General features: G+C 49.0%; 1 protein-coding gene and 1 long non-coding RNA gene across 4 annotated transcripts in view; one reads left to right on the top strand and one right to left on the bottom strand.

The window, feature by feature from the left end:
• KAZN (kazrin, periplakin interacting protein) overlaps positions 1–22,327 on the top strand; it is a 49,675-nt gene that overhangs the window by 17,318 nt on the left and 10,030 nt on the right. Inside the window, exon 1 of one of the 3 annotated variants that reach the window (XM_052692055.1) lies at positions 17,858–21,063. The exons of the other annotated variants lie outside the window; for them this stretch is intronic. Coding sequence (XP_052548015.1) covers positions 20,964–21,063 — 100 coding nt within the window. The 5' untranslated portion in view covers positions 17,858–20,963. Of the gene's footprint in view, positions 1–17,857; positions 21,064–22,327 lie in introns of those variants that run through there. 3 annotated transcript variants of the gene reach the window in all.
• Positions 17,397–17,852, bottom strand: LOC128085098 (uncharacterized). Its single transcript, XR_008208797.1, has 3 exons — positions 17,723–17,852; positions 17,618–17,659; positions 17,397–17,491 (listed from the first exon to the last, which is right to left on the bottom strand). It is a non-coding gene; the product is annotated as an uncharacterized LOC128085098 (long non-coding RNA).

Here is a 22,327-nt window from a genome sequence, read left to right as displayed (position 1 = left end):
TTTTGTATTTTTCATCAAAGCACTTGTTAAGATTTGGCAGGCCGATTTCTTATCGGTAAAATATTTATGAATGGAGAAGCTGGGTCGTGATTTGGGAAAGTCAGCAGTGAGTGCTGCCTCCCTCTGCTCTTAGAGGTCTTTCCAACCCTAATGATTCTACTCAAGTCGGATATTAGGAACGATCTCTTCTCTGAAAGAGTGGTGATGCATTGGCACAGCTGCCCGGGGAGGTGGCGGAGTCACCATCCTTGGTGGTGCTCAGTGTGGAGATGTGGCAGTGAGGGATGTGATCAGCGGGTTGGGGTTGAAGGTGGTGATCTCAGAGATCTTCCATGATTTTATGACACGATGAGTTGATAGTTGGACTGGATGATCTTGGAGATCTCCTCCAACCATAGTGACTTTGTGATTCCATGGCAGCATTTGGGGGCTGCTCACTGTGCCCACTGGGCTCAGAGGGTGATAAGAGGGGCTGCTCCTGCGTTGTGGAGCACGACTGCAGTGCATGGAGAGCATTGCAGCTCTTTAAATTTTAAAGCAGTGCTGCCACCCGAGTGTGGTGTGCTTTAAATATAGAGCCTTTGAAATGCGATCGCTTTGGTCATCGAAGGATGGGAGCTGGAACAATATGAATATTTACAGCATGCAAATGAGCACCAAGCAGGAGCGCAGAGCTGGGTTAATTCTTGGCCGATTCAGAAAGTTGCCTTTAATTTCAGGTTTTGACCAGATGTGGAGGTGGATGAAGCCCATAAAGATACGACCGCTTGTCACATCTCCCTCATGCGTTTCTGCAGAGCGCCGAGCTGCCCGATGTCACCACCCAAATAACATTAATAATTGAGGGCTCAGCCTGGGCTGTGCTCAGACAGCCGTACCCTGCGGGCAGATGTTCCTGCAGGCACCTGGTGGGGTGGCACGAGAGGGAGGAGTGGGTGCAATGCTTGAGCGAGCACAGCAGGAGCTGTCTGGGTACCCAGACTGTTATTGGTGGGCAGGTCCAGATGGGATGCAGCAGGAAGAAATGGCTAGATGCAGCATAGGTGGGGCTGCTTTTATGCTTTTAGATATATATTTTGTAAACACATTGGATTTATCATTTTCCTTTGGTTGCGTTATGCTGTTCTCTGCAGCCCATCTATAGATGGCAAAGCGTCTGTACCAGCTGATATATCCTTTTGTCTGCACTAGTTAGGATATCCTGCATCCTTCCCCAGCCATCTCTCAACAGTAGGGACATCTTGGCTAATGGAGGAGGCAAAAAACTGACTATCCTGGCCCTGAGTCCATGTGTCTCTTGGTCTCCATGAAGATGCTGCCCAGAGAGGCTGTCCCATCCCTGGAGGTGTTCAAGGCCAGGCTGGATGGGGCCCTGGGCAGCCTGGGCTGGTATTAAATGTGGAGGTTGGTGGCCCTGCATGTGGCAGGGGGTTGGAGATTCGTGATCCTTGAGGTCCCTTCCATCCCAGGCCATTTTGTGATTCTGTGATGCTGCTGGGGTGAAGCCGTTCTGAAAGGAGAGCTTCCAATTGTGCTCCTCCAACAGTTACCCAGCAATTGGCTCCTCCAACAACTGGCTATTCCAACAATGGGAGGAGGACGTGTGAGGCAGCACTGAAAACAGAGCTCCTCAAGGAGCAGAAGCACACTGATGGGCAGGGAGGGTCATTAGTCTGACGTGAGTGCTTTTCCTATACATCTGAATTTGGGCTGCAGGAGCAGACTTTAATTTCTTCTATGAGCATCGTGGCAGGCAGTGCTCTGAAATAGAGCCTGTATGGTGGCAATACCAGGCGTGATGGCTGCAGTTTAGGTTATATATTTGTTTGAGACAAGAGCAGTTGCTGCTGAACGCCTGATGTAATGAGCACTGCGGAGCCTGCTCCAAAGATGGGTGCTTTCTAAGTTGCTGTAAAACAGGAGGATAAAAGAAATCAGGCTCATTTTTCTCAAAGGGCTATAACATCCTTTAAGGTTTAATTCTGCTTAATGTTTTGCCTGTCCTCTGTAGGCTGTGCTGTTAAGGTTGCACCGATCACAGCCGTCCTGTGGATTTAGAGAAGCATTTGAGATCTGTGCTCTCTCTATTCCTTCCTTTAAGCCATCCTCAGTGCATGTCAGCACAAAACACGTGGTGCTGCATCAGCTGGGGAGCAGCAGGCAGGGTTGGAGCATGAGCTCTGGATTTGGTTTTTCACTTTTCTGCAGTTTTGGGTTGAAATAGCAACCCACACTGCTTGATGTGTTGGAGACCTGGGCAGGAGCTATGATAACTGAGGGGGCTGAGATGTTCTGGGGTCGTCATCAGCCTTGCCTTATGCATGAGATGCAGATGTCTCTGTTCATTGTAGGGGAGTTGGACTAGATGACTTCTAAGGGTCCTTCCCAACTCAAACCATTCTATGGTTCTGGGAAGTGAGAAGGGACATCCTAACCACAGGGATGCCCTGCCTTAGGGACATCCTAACCATAGGGACATCCTAACCACAGGGATGCCCTGCCATAGGGACATCCTAAGCATAGGGACATCCTAACCATAGGCCATCCTGCCATGGGGACATCCAACCATGGGGACATCTACCACCCTGAGTGATGCCTCCATGCCTCGTTGCTCCTCCCATTCCCATCTTTTCTCCAGCCCTTCCTCATCTCCATTTCAGATGATCCCCTTTTGAGGTAGGGAACACAATGAACCTCATGTGTGTCAGTGCTTGGATTGGGAGCCCACTCAGGCAGTTTCATGGTGGTCACTGTCTCCTTTCACTGGCCTTTCATTTCTTCAGTAGATGGAATATTTCTTCTTTAATACCCTCTGCAGTCTTCATTTCAGCCTCCACTTACTCCCTTATCACTTTCTCTGCCCTCTAACCTTCCCATTTTGCTTTCTCCATGGTTTCTAAAGCACTTCCCCCAAGGGCCTGCTGGTGATGTCCTGCCTTGCAATACTACTGGAGGGCACAGTGGACAGTTGAGCACGTTAATTTGTTTTAAAAGAGCTTCACTTCATAATTGCGCGTGTCTAGAAGCAAAATGCATCCTGTCTGTTTTCTTTCTCTCTAGTATTTTATTCCATTGGTCCCAGCACTTCATTACAAGCTGATAGGTTCCTTGAAGAACAAAGGCAGAGTGGGTCGTGTTCAGCAGTCATGGTAGGAAGGGAGGTCGAGGCCGCTTTTTTAATGGGGAAAAAGAAAAATGATTGGATTTTCATTAAAGGGAGTTTCAAAGCAGTAAGCAGATTCTGTTGCTCTGGTGGTCCTCCACAAAAACCAAACTCTTCTGGAGTTGTTTTGGTCCTCTTTGCCCTCTGCATGCCATGCATTCCTTGTGTCCGGATGCTCTGGTTCTGCTCTGTCTCATTAGTTCCTTGTGACCCTGCTGGCTCTGTGCCATTTTTCCTATTGCTTTTCTCCTTAGAGGAATTCCCCTTTCCTCCCAGATTCCTTAGTTCAGCATTCTGCTTAAAGGAAGATGAGTAGAGTGCAGGGAAACGGGAAGAATTTTGGTCGATGTCACCTTGCTTTTGGAGGCACCCAGCGTGGTTCTCCAAGGACATCGTACCTAAAAGTGCCCACTTTGGGGTATATTAGAACAGGATTTTACATCTTCCTGATGACAGAGTGGAGACCACTAAGCAGGTAAACACTGAAGCCACAGATATTCGTCCTTGCAAAGCTCCCTGGGCGGTTCATGAGGGAAGGGGAGATGCATTGACTTGGACAGCTGCTTATAGAAAACAGATGTGCGAGTTAGAAAACACAAGCAATAAATCTGAAGCCATATGGCAGCACTTTCATGAGTGTTTAGAGTCACGGCTGGCCATGAATGGCTTCAGTTTCTCTCCTGCGAGAGGAGCTCACTGTCTCTTGTAAGACATGGAAATGGCTTTGTTTGCTTTCAACCTCAACTCCTCTTAGGTGGAGAAACCTGCATCCCACAGGTGTTCCATGTGTGTGAGAGCTTCAGAGATGTGTGTTTGGGGACACCTTGATGGCTTTCCCATTTCGTGGTTGTAATGCCTGGAGCTGGCATTAACACGGATGGCTTTCCCCTATACCACTGTTGGGTTTTAAGCAGTTGCAAAGTTGAGTTTCTTTGGCTTCATGGAGGTGTTCTGTGGGCCTGGGGGCTTCCTGCTCCCTGCAGACCCTCACACCGTGGCCATCCTGGAGGTATTTTTGGGAGTACACCCTTTCTTCCATCCCAGGTCCAAGCTCTTCCCCTTTTTCCCCTTCCCCAAGCTTATAAAGAGAGAATTTCCAAGCTACCTATTTTTCTCATCGTAGATGTGTTGGGTTTTTGTTGTTGTTGTTGTTGTTTCTTTTTTTCATGCCCATCTAAAAACTGCTTTTCGGGCAAGATGGGGCTCAGTGAGCTGTGCAACCTCCTCTGCATGGAAAGCCAATTCTGCAGCCCTCCGCCTCCTCTCGGCGCGTGGCATCAGCTCCACTGAAGTCTTTTATACGGGAGCTTAATGAGTTTATCTGCTATTGTCTTAAATAAGCCTTCTATGAAATTGGAGTCCTCTCCCACAATATCATAAGGAGATTAAAAAGAAAGCTGGGATTTATGGGAAGCAGAAAAGTGAATACGTTTGAAACCTGAAGAAAAGCTGTAGGAAAGTATCGTGAGCAAGTACACTGAACTTAGAATCCCAGTTTAACCCAATGATTACCATTCATTGGGCTTTTTTTCCCCCATAACTTGAAAACTACTTAGACTGGAGCCGAGGAAGGGGAGAAATGATATAAATGAAAAAAACCACAACTCCATCAACTTAATTGGAGCAGTTGGCATTTCACAAGACAGCACTGCCCTGTCCTGCGGTCAGCACTGCTTTGCCATATCCCTCACCCTCCTGTGATGGAGCAGTGTTAGAAACCCCACTCTTAGTAGGGGTGACCATGGTGTCAGTCCTTGTGATTCTGGCATTTCTCTGCACGTGTCCCAGCAGACTGATGTCCCTGCTGCAGCAAGGTTTGGTCATTGGTTCGTTTCCTTCTCCCTTTTTATGCGCTGCTGCAGCCTGACCATCCAGTCAATTCCTTATCCACCAACTAGTCCAGCCTTCAAATCCACATCTCTGCTGTTAAGAAGGAAGGATATGGCGTGGGACCATGTCAGAGGCTTTGTGTGAGTCAAGGAGGACAACATCAGTTGCCTTCCCTTTGTCCACCGTTGCTGTCACTCCGTCATAGCAGACCATCAGATTGGTCACACACCATCTGTCCTTGGTGAAGCCATGCTGGCTGTCTTGGATCACCTCCTTGTCTCTCATGTAGGGTCGAGAGTTGAGTGTGAGGGTCTGAGGAGGGCTGCATAGTTAACAAGGCAAACCTCATGGTATGGCCATGCACAAAAGGGCCATAGGATAATGGAGGGTGCTGGCTCACCCAGGCTGCTTTGGAGATGGCACACTGGAGGCGCATTAAACAAGGAAGCAGTGACACCTCTGCCAAATTACCTGTTCAAATGATCACAGTAATTATAACAGGGGAGACAGATGAGGTTAACAGAGTGTCTAATAGCACAGGTGAGGCTGTAATTTATTGAATGGAAGACCTTTAGAAACGTGCAGGGCTGAGGGAGGCCTTGGGTTGGGGCTGAGGGTTGGCAGGGGGTCTGTGGGTTTTGGTGGGACCAGTGGTTCCTGGTTCTGCCCTTATGGAACCTGCTTACGTTGAAGTTTTTTGTTTTGTTTTGGGTTTTTTTTTTGCAGTAGAAATGGTAGCAAGAAGTGAAAATTGTGCTGTTCAGAAGTCAGGGCTTCTCGTGGCAATTGGCATCACTGAGTGTTGTTTGTATTGATTGCAGCAGAGGCAATTAAGAGGTTCCCACTGCTTTCACTGGGAGTTTTCCCTGCATCAGGAGACTCAAAGCAGAGGGGGGGACTATTATGGGGTATAAGCACGGCACAGGCAAGAGGACAGGGTCTGCAGGCAGCTCGCAGCCTTGTAGAAGCTGAAATGTCTAACCAAGTACCAAGTGCAGCTCTCCAGCAGGTCCCATTGGCTTTGTAGCACGTACACAAGGAGATGGCATCCCATCTTATCCCAAACCCTGGAATTGAGGCCACTGGGTCTCATCACAGAGGCTGGTTATCATCGAATCACAGAATGGTTGGAGTTGGAAGGAACCCCTAAAGGCCATCAGGTCCAACCCTGCACTGAGCAGGGACACCCACGGCTCCATCAGTGCTCAGAGCCCCATCCCCTGACCTTGGGTGCCTGCAGGCATGGTGCATACACCAACGTGTTGTTATCCTGCAGCACATCTCCAAAGTTCATTATTCCCACACGCTCGTCGGGTGTTGACGTTGAAGGGAAGCCAAGGGCTCAGTCCTTGGCTGTCGGGGCATCGCTTCATTCCCAGCTAGGAAATAGTTTCCTGAGTTTCCTGGCAGTAGCTCACAAGTGTGAAATGTGAGAATTCAAGGCGCGTTGCAGGAAGTTAATTCGATCGCTTGGCGAGAGAAAGGGGGTAATCCAGTTTTCATGTGCTTTTTAAATCAGTGTAATTCTATCCCAAAAGAAAGAGAGTCGCAGCAAACGAGTTTGGTTCTCAGTGCATTGACACGTCCCTTACTGTCCCTGATGTCTTTAACATCGCTCTTTAAACATGATATTCCTCAGCAGCCCTTTAGGACCTGAAATCCTGTTTGGAAAACATAAGATTTGGTGGAGCTGGGCATTTCTCATTCAGTAGTGTGGCTGGAAGAAGGTTAGCATGTAAATCATAGAATGGCTTTAGGTTGGAGGGGACCTCAGATATCATCCATTCCAATTCCCTGCCATGGGAATTGCCAGCCCATCCAACCTGGCCTTGAATGCCTCCAGGGATGGGGTATCCACAGTGCAGTGCAATCTCCTCGTGCTTAGACTGCAGTATCCATTCTCTCCTAAGCAGCGTTGCTTGCTGGGATTTCAAATTCATGTTTTATTGAGCAGAAACATGAATAGTCATTTGTCTGCTCCTGTAATGCTGCAGAATTCTTGGGGGAAAAAGAAAAAAACAACAAACAAACCAGCAAATGTGCTGAGTCTGCCCAGCAGGGCTGTGTTGTTGTGAGCAGAGCAGACCCTGCTGGGGCTCGTGCATCATTAAGGTCACGTGAAATCCATGAGAGGTGATGAGTTGAATTGGGAAGAGCTGGAAGGGAAGCTGGGGCAGAAGGGCTTTGAGTGTTAACGAGGCAGAAATCACTCCTCATTGCTTTGGAAGATGAAATGTAACCGTGGTACCACGCTGGGTCATGGGGGGCTCTCAGTTCTTTGGGAAAAGACAGAGGAGCAGTGGTGCAATGTGTCTCCCTGCTTATTTCTCTCCTTTCTGAGCTCTGCTCGTCTGTGTGCATTGATCTGAAATGTTTGGAAATCAAATAGGAATAGCAAAAATGAGCATCTGCTACTTAAATACGTGTATGGATCTCAATTTAGCATAAAAATGATGCTTGTGCTCTCAGCTCTGACTCGGTTGCTGCTATAATTGACAAAAGGTGGAGGAAAACATGTTGTCTTCCGTTCTGCCTTGCCAAAGCCATTTGCCCTACAGGCTGTGCAAAGGGAGCAGGGGGTTCTGCTGGGATGGGCTCAGAGACCAGAGCAGTGCTCAGCCCCTGCCAGGAGATAGCAGTGCTGGTGTGCTGCTAAGCCTCTTGTTTGCACTAAGCTGTTTATTTTGCTGCTAAAGGATTTGAGAATCTCTTTGGCTGAATGGAAGTGGCCGGTGAACCTCTCTTGGTGTGAAATTCCCTCCTGTCTGCGTGAGATCTACTACCCACATGCAGAATGAGCATAGAATAAGCAACGTATCTATGATTTCCTGCTGTTGCATTTCCTAAATGCACGTGCATTTGCAGACAGGGAGCACAGGGTGCATTGTTCAGTGCATGGGATGGCAAAGCCCAGCTCTGGGGCTGGGTCGGAGCAAAGCAGGGATACCAAAAGCTTTCAGGAAGGCTCAAATCCATTATAATATTACTAAACACCATAATCCTGTGAGCCTTGGCTTTGTAATGCGATAATGAGTTATTAAAGGCTAAGGCAGGGGATGGTGGGGAGGGGGGAAGCTGTGCTTTGGGGTCTTGTCTTCCTTACAGTTGGCAGGGAGCAGCTGAGGAATGCATTGGGTTCTCCTCCATCCATATGATGCTGCAGCAGTTTTCCAGCCACCTCTGCTTGGGATCAAGTTCTGTTTTGTTGTTATTTGTCTTGCAAATGCTGCGTGTTTATTCTTGCTATTCTGGATGTTCCCCATCTGCTTCTGGACAGATCATTCCTGAGGAATCTGCTCTCACCACGTCCCCGCTTTCCTCTAAGTGCAAAGGAAGGGAGGAAAATCAATTTCCATCAGCTGGATGGTGCCCTTTGATTTATTGCTGCTGGAGGAAGAAATTCTTTATCTCGTGCTCGTGAAAAGGATTGCTTCAGTGTTTGTTATTAGGGAGAGATGCTGGAACAGCCCCAGTTCTCCGAACCCTGATATTTTGATAACCTTTACCAAAGGACATCCACGCTCCTGGTTTTATTGCAAGAGCTCTCTTTTACCTAAATACTTCCAGCTACCTGAATACTTACAGCTAAGTTGTTCTTGAGCCTCGGGATCGTGCAGAACGGGTATTTGAGCAGAAGCAGAGCTACCAAAGGGCAGTAACAGCACAAGGATGGTATGGGGTGGAGCCAGGTCACTGCCATCCCAAAAGGTCCCTGCTGACAGGCAGTGAGATTTGATGGTGTTTTTGCAATTAGTACGTAGTGTGAAGTCTGGGCAGAGCAGCAGAGCTGCCCAGCACTGTGTGCAGACATGCAGTGCTCACCAGCATGATGCTGCCCTGACAGCAGCCTGCTATGGACAGACAAACAGATCAGGGTCCAACGCTTCCCCAGTCAGGAGATGGGCGATGGTTTTATTGCTTGTTGCCATTACTCCCTAGATTCTGAAGTTCATTTCCTGTGTCAGACTGCGGATTCCTAGCCCTACAAATAAAAACCATCGCTGTTTCTGCATCCTCTTTGCCTTGCAGCCCAGCAGGCTGGTCGGTGCTTGGGGCTGCATTGCCCTCCTGCCATGGGGGTGGATGTGAGTGCTTTGATTTATGTGTGTGGCAGTTTCTCCCCTCCTGTGCCCTCCCACTGAGGTCTATGGGACACACTGTGCTGCATTCCTTGTCAGCAAGCTGGTTGGAGTTGTAATGAATATAGGGCCATGCTTTAATTATCCCTAATTGCTATAAAGCAAGTTAGTGGCCAAGTGAGCAACCGCAGATGCCCAACTGGCCTAATTTGTTGGCAGGGTGAATGACCTGCTGCCCTGGCACTGTGATTAGGGCTAATTTGGTGCTGGAGCTCTCCTTGATGGGAATGAGGGGCAAGTTCCTCGTGGTGCAGCTGCTCTACAGGCACCGTTTCTGAGGGGTGAGTGATGTACAGATGGTTTGTATGTGGGCAACACCAGCACTGCATTGCAGCAGCTTAGGGAAAGGAGCAAAATCCAGCTCGCCTCAAAAGCACTTAGTGTCAAAATGAGCCTGCCTCTCCTTTCAGTTGCTCTGATCGCATTTATTTGTGCAGTTTTCTGGGACATCGGATCTTCGCATCATCCATCAGTTTAATTCTCTTTAAAGGAGTGAAATAGAAAAGGGAAGCTGAGTGATAGGCAGCAGGGAGCACGCCTGGGGCCATGCAGCCGGAGGCACGACAGTTGCCTGGAGGAGAGCCTGGGGTGGTCCTTCCCCCACCAGCAGTCCTGGTTGCTTTGGGGTAAATCCCACTGTGCTCTGAGCAGCAGTTTTGATAGAATCATAGAATGGTCGCCAACCAGCAGACCAGGCTGCCCAGAGCCACATCTAGCCTGGCCTTGATTGCCTCCATGGATGGGGCATCCACAACTTGCTTGGGCAAACCTGTTCCAGTTTTCATAGATGGATGCTGGGGCTTTGTGAATTGGGAGCATTTCATTTCCCCGCTGGCACTGTAGGGTGGGTTCGTGTGTCTTCTGCTGAATGCCCCCAATTAATGCTCACTGGGGTTGTGTAGAGCCCAGCCAAGGTCCAGAACTTAGCACGTGTGCTACAGAGGAAGTTCCTTTCTGCAGGATTCACTCGATAACATTCTTAAAGATTCTTTAGTGGGCATGGTGGTGATGGGCTGATGGATGTGAGCAGGGAGGCTGTGGATGCCCCAGCCCTGCAGGCATTCAAGGCCAGGCTGGATGTGGCTCTGGGCAGCCTGGGCTGCTGGTTGGTGACCTGCACACAGCAGGGGTTGGAGCTGGATGAACACTGTGCTCCTTTGCAACCCAGGCCATTGTACGATGCAGTGGTCTTTTGCAACCTTAATGATTTTGTGATTCTAATTCTGCCATGGTTATTGAGAGCCTTTTCACAGGGGCATCCCCACTGGGGCTCTGGTGTACGGTGGTCAAATTGAGCGATTAGCGTTATTGCAGTGTTAATTATCCTCCAAGTGAAAGGTTAACTTGAAGTTGTATGGCTTGGAGTTGTGCAGAAGGCGTTGGGCAGAGCAAAGTGCAACGTGTTTGTGCAGAGGTGTTTGGGTCTGCTGGGTTCTCTGTGGTCTTGTTCCATCCCCGTGAAAATTTGGGGTCTTGGTGCTGAAGCAGGAGCCTCCCTTCTCATCCCAGAGCCTGTGCTGGCCACAGATGCCATCATTCCTAGCCAATAGCCACAAGGCTGTGTGCCCATCCATAATGGACACAGTCCCTCCTGGCTGCCCTTGTTCAGGGTTTGCTCATCCTTGCAAGTGCAGTTTTCCAAATATCCCTTGTAGGACCAGGAAACTTTCCATCGGCGAGCTTCATTGCCTTCTGGAAGCCAAACTAAGAGCTAAACTCAATGTTTCTTGTATTGATTTCGTTCATGGAGCCTTCATTAGAAAGCAGGAAGGACGGAGATTCGTTGAAATGAATTATTGAAAATGTCATACGTTACATTTCCTTCTGGTGTGCTGCACTGGAGAAAGCAAAGCGTGGCCTCCTTCCCTATGATACAGCAGCTTTTTTATCTTCTTCTGTTTTTTTTTTTTCCCCCCCAATAAATAGTTTTCAGCCACCAGGCATGCTTTTACCACTGTGCAATAACTCAGCCAACATCAGCTTTCTGCCGCAGGTCTTTCAACAGCAGCCCAAATCAATAGGTACAGCAAAAAGAGGGGAACCAGAAACAATGGGGCAGGTGTGGGAAAACAAAACGCATCCGTGGGTTTGGTTGATGGAATTACATGGCTTGTTTTAAGAGGCAACCATGTGCAGATAGATTGGATCCAGCTACTCAGCCCTACGATGCTCCCTGAGCACAGAGCCCCCTGCTTTCACCTCATGGGGTTGGGTTTTCTGCTGCTTGTTGTTGTTGTTTCCTGGTGCACCCAGGGGAATATTTCAACTACACCGGGTTGAATTATGGGCTGCCTTCCTCCCTGCAGCACAGTGATGGCAGAAAGGTGCAGTCCCCGTTCGCTCCGTGCCTCGCTGCCCTCCAGCTTTGAGCACGCAAAGCAAACCCAGCAACACAACCAATGCACGGGAGCTGCAAACCTTATTTCCCCAAAAATGCCGTTGAATATTTGCCCTGCTTGCTGGCACAGGAGGAGCTGCTATGGTGCTAAGGAGCATTGCAACGTGTGGACGGCGTGGGCTCAACGCTGCCCGGCTTCCATTGGAGGAAGGCAGAGGCTGCGGTCGATGCACGCTGATGAGCAGCCCTGATGGCTATTGATCTGTTGGTGCTGCCCTTGATTAATCTCCTACCGATGGGTTTGGGGTTCTTTGTGCATCCCTCTTGCCGTGGGATCACATCTCCCCAGCGCTGCTTGCAGCAAATCCCTGCAAAAAGGGAGAAGGCGGATTGAACGTGGATGCACCCGAAGGATGGGCAGTGCAATGGCCAAGATGTGGACCTTGGCCACAGATAGCCAAGGTGCAGCTCCATCCCCTGCTCACCCCTCGCTGTAAGCATTCCTCCCAGCTGCAGCTGCTGGCACAGAGCTGGAGGAAGTGCACGGCTTTCCCCCCGAGCTTGTTTCAAAGAGGCTTTGTAGATTGCCATCTCCCCTTCATTGCAGCGATAAGGTGAGAAGGGTGGAAATGAAAAAAAAAACCCAAACAGCCCTCGATTGCTGTTTGCCCCTCCAGTTATGCAGAGGAGGTGTGAGGCAGAATGCAGGTCGATGCCTGCTGGGTTGGCCCCCCCATGATTGAGATCCCCTGCCCCGGTTTGGCATTGGCCAGCAATGGGATGGGGATGTAGTTAAGTGGCTAATGATGCTAATGAGCTGGGATTTATGAGGGGAGCTAAATACAAAGGGGTTTAGGCACTGAACCAGCTTAGGTGCTTGTGAAAATCCCACTAAGCTCTGCAGTTCCTGCAGGGAATGTGCCTCAAGGTGAGCCCCAGCCCTTTGCCTGGACAGAAACAAGGAAATCCTCTCATACCAGCCCCAGGACACCAGTGAGGAAAATGACTTTTTCTTTCCCCACCCTTGGCACAGATTTTTCCCTAATACTTACTCAATCCCTTACAGCATCTCCCTTTCTTGTACCACTTGGCTGCAGCCATGGCCAAGAAAACCAACCTTGGCACTTTCTTCCCACCCCATTCAGAGCACCCTCAGCCTGTGGGGTGGGAATACAGCTCTGTTGGGGTGGCTCCAGCCCCCACATCTCCAGATTCCCATGCATGGAGCTCTCCTTTGCGTGCAGGGTCCGTTAGGTTGGGCTTTGCTGGCTTGGTTGAGAATGAACTCACCTGCAGCACGGCTCTGTGCACAGCTCCTGTTGGGTTGCAGAGCCCGCAGGGTATCTCGCAGTGGTGATGCTGTTCCTCTCAGAGGCACTTGGCAAACAAATGAGCGAGGAAGAAACACAGATTGTGTTTGCTAATGGAGCACAGTTGCCAAAGAATGCATAAACCGTTATTCACCGCGAGGGAAATTCCTCTCTGGGAGATGTTTGGGCTGAAAGGCTCGGGGTTGCAAGCGTTGCTGAAAGGCTGCATTTTTTGCTCAGTGCACTTTGTGTGTGGATGCTGAACTTAGAACCTCGGTGTTTGCTGTCCTTGCATGGTTTCCTCTATGGAGGAGCAAAGGATGCGTGGTTTAGTGGGCATGGTGAGGATGGGGCGATGGTTGGACTGGATCTTAAGTGGTCTTTTCCAAGCTTAATGATTCTGTGGTTACACAGGCATCGTTTTGGGGCCGCTGACCCACAAACATCAACCCTATGGAGATGGGAGTCACCGAGTTGGAATTGGGTGGGATGGGGCTCCGGGATAGCAGAGCTGGGGGAAGGGGAGGTGGTCGGATGTGTGGGCACAGTGGGGATGGGTTGATGGCTGGACTTGGTGATCTCAGTGTTCTTTTCCAACCTTTATGATTCTGTGTTCCTGTGCTCAACCATCTGTTGCAAAGAGTTGAATTTTGTTAAGCATGCTTGCTCTTCTCCTGGTTCCCCCCCCCCCCTCTTCTTCTTGTGCTGGGTGTTAAATTAAAACGTGGTTTTGATTTCAAATAGTTTAAATTAAAATGTCTCCGTGTATAAAACCCTCTGCGGACTATAAATTATGCAGGAGAGGACTGTGAATTATTCAGAAGTGAAACAGCACTGGAAACCCCTCCAGAAAACAGAGCAGCAATGGGAGAGCAGCCTGCAGAACCCAGACCCAGCAGGACTCAAAATGGGCATCACCAGGAGATGCTGAGACTCAAAATGGGGTTTTTCTTGTGCTTTTCCCATTGCTGCTTCTAAACAGGCAGTGGATGTTTTGGTTTTGCCCCTGAGAAAGCCCTTTGGATATCTAAAATGAAGGCTTTTTGTTCACGTTTGCACGGTTAGCTTTGCATTTTGCAATGGGTTTGGATTCAGGGTGGTGCCAAAGGTTGGACTCGGTGGTCCTGGTGGGTCCCTTCCAAATTAGGGGCTTCTTTGGTTCTTTGACCAGGTTGGACCAGGCTCTGAGCAGCCTGATGGAGCTGTGGCTGTTCCTGTTTGCTGCAGATGAGTTGGATGGACGACCTTTAACGGTCCCTTCCGACTCAAATGATTCCATGATTCCTGAGGACTTCTCACCCCAAATAACAGAGAACCGCCAGTCCTGCCCAATTTGTGGCTGCAGAGGAGAGGGAAAGTCTCTTTTTGACCCCTTAGCCCTGGATGCCTGCTTTGCTGATGCTTAAGGGCTCTCTGAGGCTTCTTCCACATTTCCAATGTTCTCAGCCTCTTTGCTGATTTGGGATTGGGGGTAGTGGGATATTTAGGATAAGGGATGCTATAATGGGATATTTGGGGTGAGGGATTCTACAATGGGATATTTGAAGTAAGGGATGCTATAATGGGATATTTGGGCAAGGAATACCATAAAAGGGGATATTTTGGATAAGGAATGCTATAAAGAGATTTTTGGGATAAGGGATGCTATAACAGGGGATATTTGAGGTAAGGGATGCTATAATGGGATGTTTTGGGTAAGGGATGCCATAAAAGAGGATATTTAGGATAAGGGGTGCTATGGCATGACATTTGTAGTAAAAGATGCTATAATTGGGACAAGGGATGTTATAAAGGGATATTTCAGGTAAGGGATGCCATAAAAGGGGATATTTGGGATAAGGGATGCTGTAACAGGATATTTGCCATCCAAAAACCAAAACTGGGGGGAAAATATAAATTCCTATGAAACGTGACCATTGGAGCACTGTGTAATGAAGTGAGCTGAGGGGAGACAGCTTCATTTAGGGAAGCTATCTCTGCACTTTTGAGTTGGAATAGCATTACCTCCAATGGAGTAACGCTGTTTCAGAATCCGGCCCATCGTTGCCATTCTAAGGCAGAAGCAGCAGCAGAGTGCTTTATTTTCCTCCTCCTTCGCCTGCAGTCATCACACCCAGAATTTGAAGACAGATTTTGGAGGTTAAAACTTCCCCGCAGAGCCCAGATTGTTTCCCTCTCAGCTGTCATCTCGGGACGGTTCTGTTTGCTTTCAGATGGCATCAAATATTTGGATTCCTGCAGGGGCTGTGGTGCGAGGGTGAATCTCATGCACACAAAACAATGCAAATAAGCTTTTTGTAAGAGGGCTTTTTTAGCATTTCAGTGTGTGCTGCTCCTGTGCAACTTGTTGCATTTCTGTGTGGACATCAGTGTACAGAAGATGGTCTGCTTCTGCTTGCACCGAGTTGGCTGCATTGCATTTGCTCCTTTGTTCTTTTCATTCCAAATCCCCACGTTGCCTTGCTTGTTTTTGCTGTGATTGGCCCTTATCTCTCCAATAGAACAATATTATTGCTGGGGAGGTGCCCAGCACAGGGCAGAGCTCCAGAAGGTGCATGAGATGAAGATGTCTGCAAGGAAACATCAGGGAAAAAAAATAAATCATTAAAAGTAATGAGTTGAAAACTTTCCTCCAGCAAGCATCACTGCTCTGTCTCGTGGAATTTGCAAACTAAAAGTACTGTATTTGCCCCCTCCTCCCCCCCATCTCAGCTGTGCTTCCTTGTATGCTCTTCTTTTCCTGGATGCAATCATGGATTGAAAAGGACCTCAAAGATCATCTGGTTTCAACCCACTGCTGTGTGCAGGTCACCAACCAGCAGCCCAGGCTGCCCAGAGCCACATCCAGCCTGGCCTTGAATGCCTGCAGGGATGGGGCATCCACAGCCTCCTCGAGCAACCTGCTTTTCAGCTGCAGTACAAAGCACGTCCTCTGGGGATGCAGAACTGAGCTCAGCCCCTGCATGCTGAGCCCTCCTGCACCCTGCTCATGCTGCAAGCTTTGCTCGTGCTCCTGCAGCTCCCTTTTAATTGTATCATATTGTTCTGCTTCTCTACACGTGGTGCGAAGCGCTGATAACTTTGTCGAAGCTGCTGCCTGGCAGAGAGAGCAGAGATTAATAAAAACCTGTCGCTTTTATTAACTTTGCAATCTAGTGCATCACTTAATTCCAGGCAGGCGCTGACCGCAACGCTCAGAGCTGTAAGCAGCTCTTTCTGTCTTGGTGCACAGCTCTGCTGGGCTGGATGGGAGTGATGTAGTACCATAAGGCTTTTCCTAAGCATTCCCTCTTGCCAGATCCCTTGGCTCCTGGTAGATGCCTACTGAAGATGCTGCCGTTGGCTGTGTCTGTTGTCTTGCTGGAGGGGTTTGGTCTGGAGAAAGATGGAAGTAACCCAGTGGTGGGGATGAGGTTGTAATGGAGTGATGGAACTGTAAACCCTTGGATATTCCAAGTAGAGCTTCCAAATTGTGGCTTTTCTTTTATAGCAGAGTATGAAAAGCACGGGGTGATCATTTGATGCATGGAGTGGAAGCGTTCTGTTTAGGGGCAAGGGAAGGTGAAACTGTTCCACGTGTACCAGATTCCTTCTCAAATGCAAGACCAGAGATGCCTCTGGTGTTCTTACTGTGGTCCTTTGGAGGGGGACGTTCCTTGGCATGGATGTTCTGGGGTCTTCAAGGAGCAGGCAGAAGATGCCCATTGGATCCCATTGCATTTGTGCCTGATGTGGTCTCAGCCTGAGCGCCCCGTAACCATTTAGTTTTTTGGCTAATGCCTCAAGAGCAGTCACAAAGAAATAAATCAAACCAGAAGCACCCAGACAAGAGCCAGGCTGTTCAATAGGTGCCAGCCCTGCAAACATCAGAATGGGTGGCACTTCCCACTGCTGGCCCATCCTGTGCCGTTGAGTCGATCGTTGGCTTTTTAGCAGCAAGGAAGCAGCCTGTGTCGTGCTTTCCATCTCTGTGCTGCACTGCAGTTATTTTTATCTGTTATATATTGTTCTCGATGGAATTATTCTGCCCTCAGCCTGTAGATAAGGGCTGTTGCTAAACGAGCGTGAGCTTTTTCCTTGAAGGTTAAATCTCTGCCTTGCAGGTTGCTGAGTGAGGAGATGCTTTCTGCTTCCCCTCTGCATCTTCCTGGGCTGTTTTGGTGTTTTCAGGTGCTTCCAGTAGCCTGTAACACCCGTTGGAGCAGTGCAAGGTGGTAGTGAGGGTGCATTTAGGGCTGTGCCTCTCTTGTGGGTGCTCTGCTTAACAAACGGCAGCTTTTCAGAAGCTGTTAGCATGAGCCATTAACTCTTCCTTTTAATTATTCAGCTCGCCTGTTTTAAATTTTGGTTTAAATGCAGCTAATAGGCTTTGTGGAGGAGGCTCCGACCTCGGCGGTCCCTCCCCAGAGGAGCCCACATGGTGCCTCACCAGCTGATCACTTTGGCTCATTATCTCACGTCTTTCTCCAGCTGATGGATGGCTCTGGATTGATTTATGAACATCCGTGGGTGGGTGCAGCAGACGAATGGGGAACATGGGTCCTTGCAGCCCCATATGGCAAAGAAGGAGCAACCCCAGCCACCATTTCTATTTTGTTGTGATTTCTGCAGATAACCCCAAATTGCCTTGTGGCATCATTTTGAGTCTTGTGCACGTTGCTTTGTGTGATTGGTGGTTGGGCTGGGTGACCTGATGGTTGGGTTTGGTGACCTGATGGTTGGGCTGGGTGACCTGATGGTTGGACTGGGTGGCCTGGTGGCTGGATTGGGTGACCTGATGGTTATCCTGAGTGACCTGATAGTTGGGCTTGGTGACCTGATGGTTGGGTTTGGTGACCTGATAGTTGGGCTGGATGATCTGATGGTTGGGCTGGGTGACCTGATAGTTGGGCTTGGTGACCTGATGGTTATCCTGAGTGACCTGATAGTTGGGCTTGGTGACCTGATGGTTGGACTGGGTGACCTGATGGTTGGACTGGGTGACCTGATAGTTGGGCTTGGTGACCTGATGGTTGGGCTTGGTGACCTGGTGGCTGGATTGGGTGACCTGATGGTTATCCTGAGTGACCTGATGATTGGACTTGGTGACCTGATGGTCTTAGTGATCTTTTCCAACCTTAACGATTCTATGATTCTGTATCCTTCTAGGAGGAACATGGCTACCCCATTGTTTGTGTTGGGTCTGCACCCAGCTGCAACATCTGGCCCCAAGATGATAGGGGGTTGCAGCCAGAGTTGGTGTTGTCAAGGGTATTTGTGCTGGGCTCCCACCCCATGCGTGGTAGGAAGGGGCCCCGAGGATCATCAAGCTGTGCTGACGTGGTTAATGAAGAGGGATTGCTAGAATTGTTCATTTGAAACTTTCTAGAGGCTAAATGAAATATATTACTTAAAAAAAAATTAAAAAAAAATAAAAAACACCTTAAAAAAGCAACAACATCTGGTTAGTAGCATCCGTATTTGGAGTTGAGCTGCCGACCTTCAACCCCATTAAAATCACAGATGCAGTGGAGGATGCAAATGAGCCTGGTGCATTCTGGAAGGGGGGCCCGTCTTTGCATACGTGTGCAGTGGTTCAGCTCTGCAGGTGTTGTTCTGTTCTGCCACTTCCATGCACACTCCCATGCAGACATTCACAAGAGCACAGCCTCAGTGTGTGGAGACTTAATTACACGTTGCTTATTAGAGATGGCCTGTCAGCATGGTGGTTGGGCAGCCGAGGTGGCAGCTTTATCGCCTCTTTGCAGGAGTCGTGCAATTTCTTTGTCATCATATATGGTAATGTATGCACTGCAGCACGGCGTGGGGTGAGATTCAATGAATAATGGAAAACCCAGAGTCATGTTGAATCTATATTGGCCGTGCTGTTTCCCCACCAGTTATCTTTAAAAGGCAAATATTAATTTGGGGGGCTTAGAGCAGTTTTAGAGCATCTCGGTCCCTGCAGCAGGTGCAGTTTGTTGGAAGGCTGCAATGAACTATTTGCCAGCACGGGGGCTGCAAGACGTGCTGTTGCAATGGCCACTTTCTATCCTCATATGGCCATGCTGCTGATTTGGGCTCTGGTAGATCCCACAACACGACCTACCAAAAAACATGCCCAAGGAAGTGCTGGTTGCTGGTTGCACTTGATGGTGTTAGAGGTCTTTTCCAATCTTAATGATTCTGTAGTTCTGTGATTCAGTGACATGGGTAGTGGGCATGGTGATGATGGGTTGACAGTTGGACTTGATGATCTCCTAAGGTCTTTTCTGACTGTGATTCGGTGACATGGTGTAGTTGGCGTGGTTGGTGACGAGTTGACAGTTGGACTTTGATGATCTTAGAGGTCTTTTCCAACCTTAACGATTCTGTGGTTCTGTGATTCTCTGACATGGTTAATTGGCATGTTGGTGATGAGTTGACAGTTGGACTTGATGATCTTAGAAGTCTTTTCCAACCTTAACGATTCCCTGGTTCTGTGATTCTCTGACATGGTTAGTGAGCATGGTGGTGATGAGTTGACAGTAGGATCTGATGATCGTAAAGGTCTATTCCAACCTTAACAACTCTTTGATTTCTTTCTTTCCTGCCTTCCTTCCCCAGTTGCTGTCTGTGAATGCTAATTAGGATGGATAATTTCTGTTTGTTTTCTTTTTTGCTTTAACCAAATCCCTTCTATTATGATCTGTATCATTTATTTCTGCGGGCCATTATCTCAGTGTCATTACAGCGTTTTAGCAGCTGAATGAAAACATCCGAAGGAAGCCAGAAGTCGTTAGGCACAACATTCTGTGATAACAGCCATAATTCTCGTGATAGAAAAAAAAATAAGGAAAAGGGAAAACAAGAAGTGTGATGAGTTCAGGAAACAGCACAAATGGAGCTGCAGTTGTGCAGTGACACCGTGATGTTTGTGCTCTGCAGTCACCAGTGCTGTAGCGAGGAGTTCTACAAGTGAATGTCGGTGGGGAGGGCTGGGGGTAAAAGCTGCTTTTTGTCTCTTTGCATGGATTTTACGATTTCAGTTGTCTTTTTTGTTTTTAAGGAGGGAAAGGTCCAGTGTTTATGTCCTGGGTAGGGATGTGACAAAGATGTTCCACTGAATGACGTGGTTTCATGGCACGGTGGTGTTGGCTTGATGGTTGGATTTGATGATCTTCGTGCTCTTTTCCAACCTGAATGATTCTATGGAAGGCAAGGTTTGGATTTTTCTGTTGTTCTCTGAGCAATGGTTGCAAAGCCATCAGGTTGGAGAAGTTTCTTCTCCAGAAGAGCAGTGATGTGTTGGCACAGGGACTGGAGGGGTCACCATCCCTGGAGGTGTTCATTGTGGAGATGTGGCACTGAGGGACGTGGCCAAGGGGGGCTGGGGTTGGATTTGGTGATCTCAAAGGACTTCTCCAACATTCATGATTCTGTGGTTCAGGAGCATGAAATCCTTGCAGGCTGCAAGCAGAGCCGAGTTCCTGCAAGAGAAAAGATGAGTTACCAAAAGGAAAAGCAAGCAACTCTTGTTTTGAAACCTCTCCTTGATGCTTTTACTTGAAGCAATGTAATCCAACAGGAAAAGAAACTGAAACCAGCACTGGGTTTTCCCCTGCCAGCCCTGCCTATGCCCCCGTGTTGTAACTGCATTTCATCAGCTGCTGTCTTGCAGTGGTCCCGGAGGATCAGCCCTTGGGGGATGGACGCTGCTGAGGCTCAAGTTCATGGTGACCCCAGTTGTGCAGGGCTGCAGGAGCAGGTGGAGGTTGGGCTTTTCAGCCCAGCCTTGGATCGTGGTATCATTCAGGTTGGCAATGACCTCTCCAACCATCATCCCACCCCCACCATGCCTGCTGAGCGTGTCCCTAACGAAGGTGCTGGTGTCCCAGGGTTCATTTCCCTGTTTCATTTCCAGCAGCAGCACAAGAAGCATTGCTTCAGATCCTTCCTATACTCCAGCATTCAGCTTCAGCACGAAGCAGCTCACAAGCCAGACTGATGGAATAAAACAGCACTGCACAACAGAAAATCAACCACACGTGCCTCCCATTGCATGAAACGACAGGCGCCGTGCCCTCCCGTGCCTCAGTTTCCCCACCCAGCGCTTCTTTCCGCCTCCTTTCGGGTTCCTTTTTGCTTCCTTTGCATTCCTACCCGGCCAGGACAAGCCACTCCTCCGGCGGGTGACATCAGGCTGGAGCCCAGCGGGGCCCTGCATGGCCGCCATGCAGCAGGGAGTGGGGACAAGGAAGGGGACAGCAGCAGGGAGCGGGGGAACGCAGGGGAACGTGGGACGAGCTGGCTGGAATCCCACGGGTAAGAGCTCAGAGATGGGGCAGGGAAGTGGGGGGAGAAAGGGGGAGGAGGGGTTCCGCCAGGCGTCCCCGCTTGGTTTTGAGGGCTGTTTGTTGTTATTTCTTATTTCTGTGATTGCTTTTAATCTTCTTTCTCTCGGCCGTTCTTCCGCGCTGCTTTCTATCCCGTCCCTCTCCGCGTTTTCCCTTGTTTGTTTTCTGCCTGCTTCCTTTCGCTCCCTGCAGGAGGAAACAAAAACCAAACCCTCGCCGACTCTCTGCTCTTCCCCAATGCTCTGTGGGTTTCCCCCCCTCCCCTTGTACCCTGGGGGGGGGGGATCACGGCAGTGCCACCCCCTCCATCCTCCTGCCCTCCCCTCCTGCGTGTGCTGTATGGCTGTTAGTAGGGTTTCGTTTCTATCCCAGTACTGGAGGTGCCCCAGTGGTCGCGGATGGGCTCTGCAAAGTGCCACATCCTCAGGATTATCCCAGCAGGAAGGCAGTGCTGCTATGGGGGGAGGTTTGGAGCTGTCCCAACGGCAAGATGGGGATGGGCACGATGGGTTTGAGCAGGCATTGGGGTCCTTCTGTAGGTCAGAATGTGTTTGGGGCTCTCTAAAGGAACATAGCCTGGAAATTTGGTGGTTTTCCCCCATTTTATTGCCTGCTGGAGGGGGGGGGAACAACACACATGGATGTTTCCCACACCAGGGCTGCTTTGGTGTGAACCTTCCCCAGGTACCCAAAATCAGACCAAACCAGAAGCATCATGGGGTGCTCTTCAAGTACGAGTTTGACTCATCCCTAAGTCCTTAAATCCCTGCTTTTCTCTGATACCATTCTGATACCGTCCCAGGGGGAGATGCACCCATGTGTGTGTGTGTGTGCACGTATGGAGGTCTGACAGCACCTTGGAAGTTTGTTGCTATCAGCTGAGGTAGAATTAACAGCTAATTATTGTCTAGGTTTTCATCAGCGAGTCCAGGAAACGTTTAAATTGATGCTTGGGTTTAAAAAGCAGCCGTGCCCAAGCGCTGCGTTAGGGGCGTTCGCCACGGATGCTTCCAAAAATTAAATGAAAATTATTATTAATATTTAAAAATAATAATAATAATGATCTCTCTGGTTATTTGCATTGTCTGTCAGCACGTTAATCGGTGCTCAGAGCGTAAAGGGTGGAGAATGCGGCGGGGTCGTGGATGTTGAATGCTATCAGCTAAAATATAATTAACAGCCAATTATTTAAGTGTGCGAATGGCAGTTTTTTGTCAATTAGGAAACGTTTA

Source organism: Tympanuchus pallidicinctus, unplaced genomic scaffold (genome assembly GCF_026119805.1).
Source record: "Tympanuchus pallidicinctus isolate F22 unplaced genomic scaffold, pur_lepc_1.0 scaffold29, whole genome shotgun sequence".
Taxonomy (NCBI): domain Eukaryota; kingdom Metazoa; phylum Chordata; class Aves; order Galliformes; family Phasianidae; genus Tympanuchus; species Tympanuchus pallidicinctus.
This window is presented reverse-complemented; position numbering and strand designations above follow the sequence as displayed.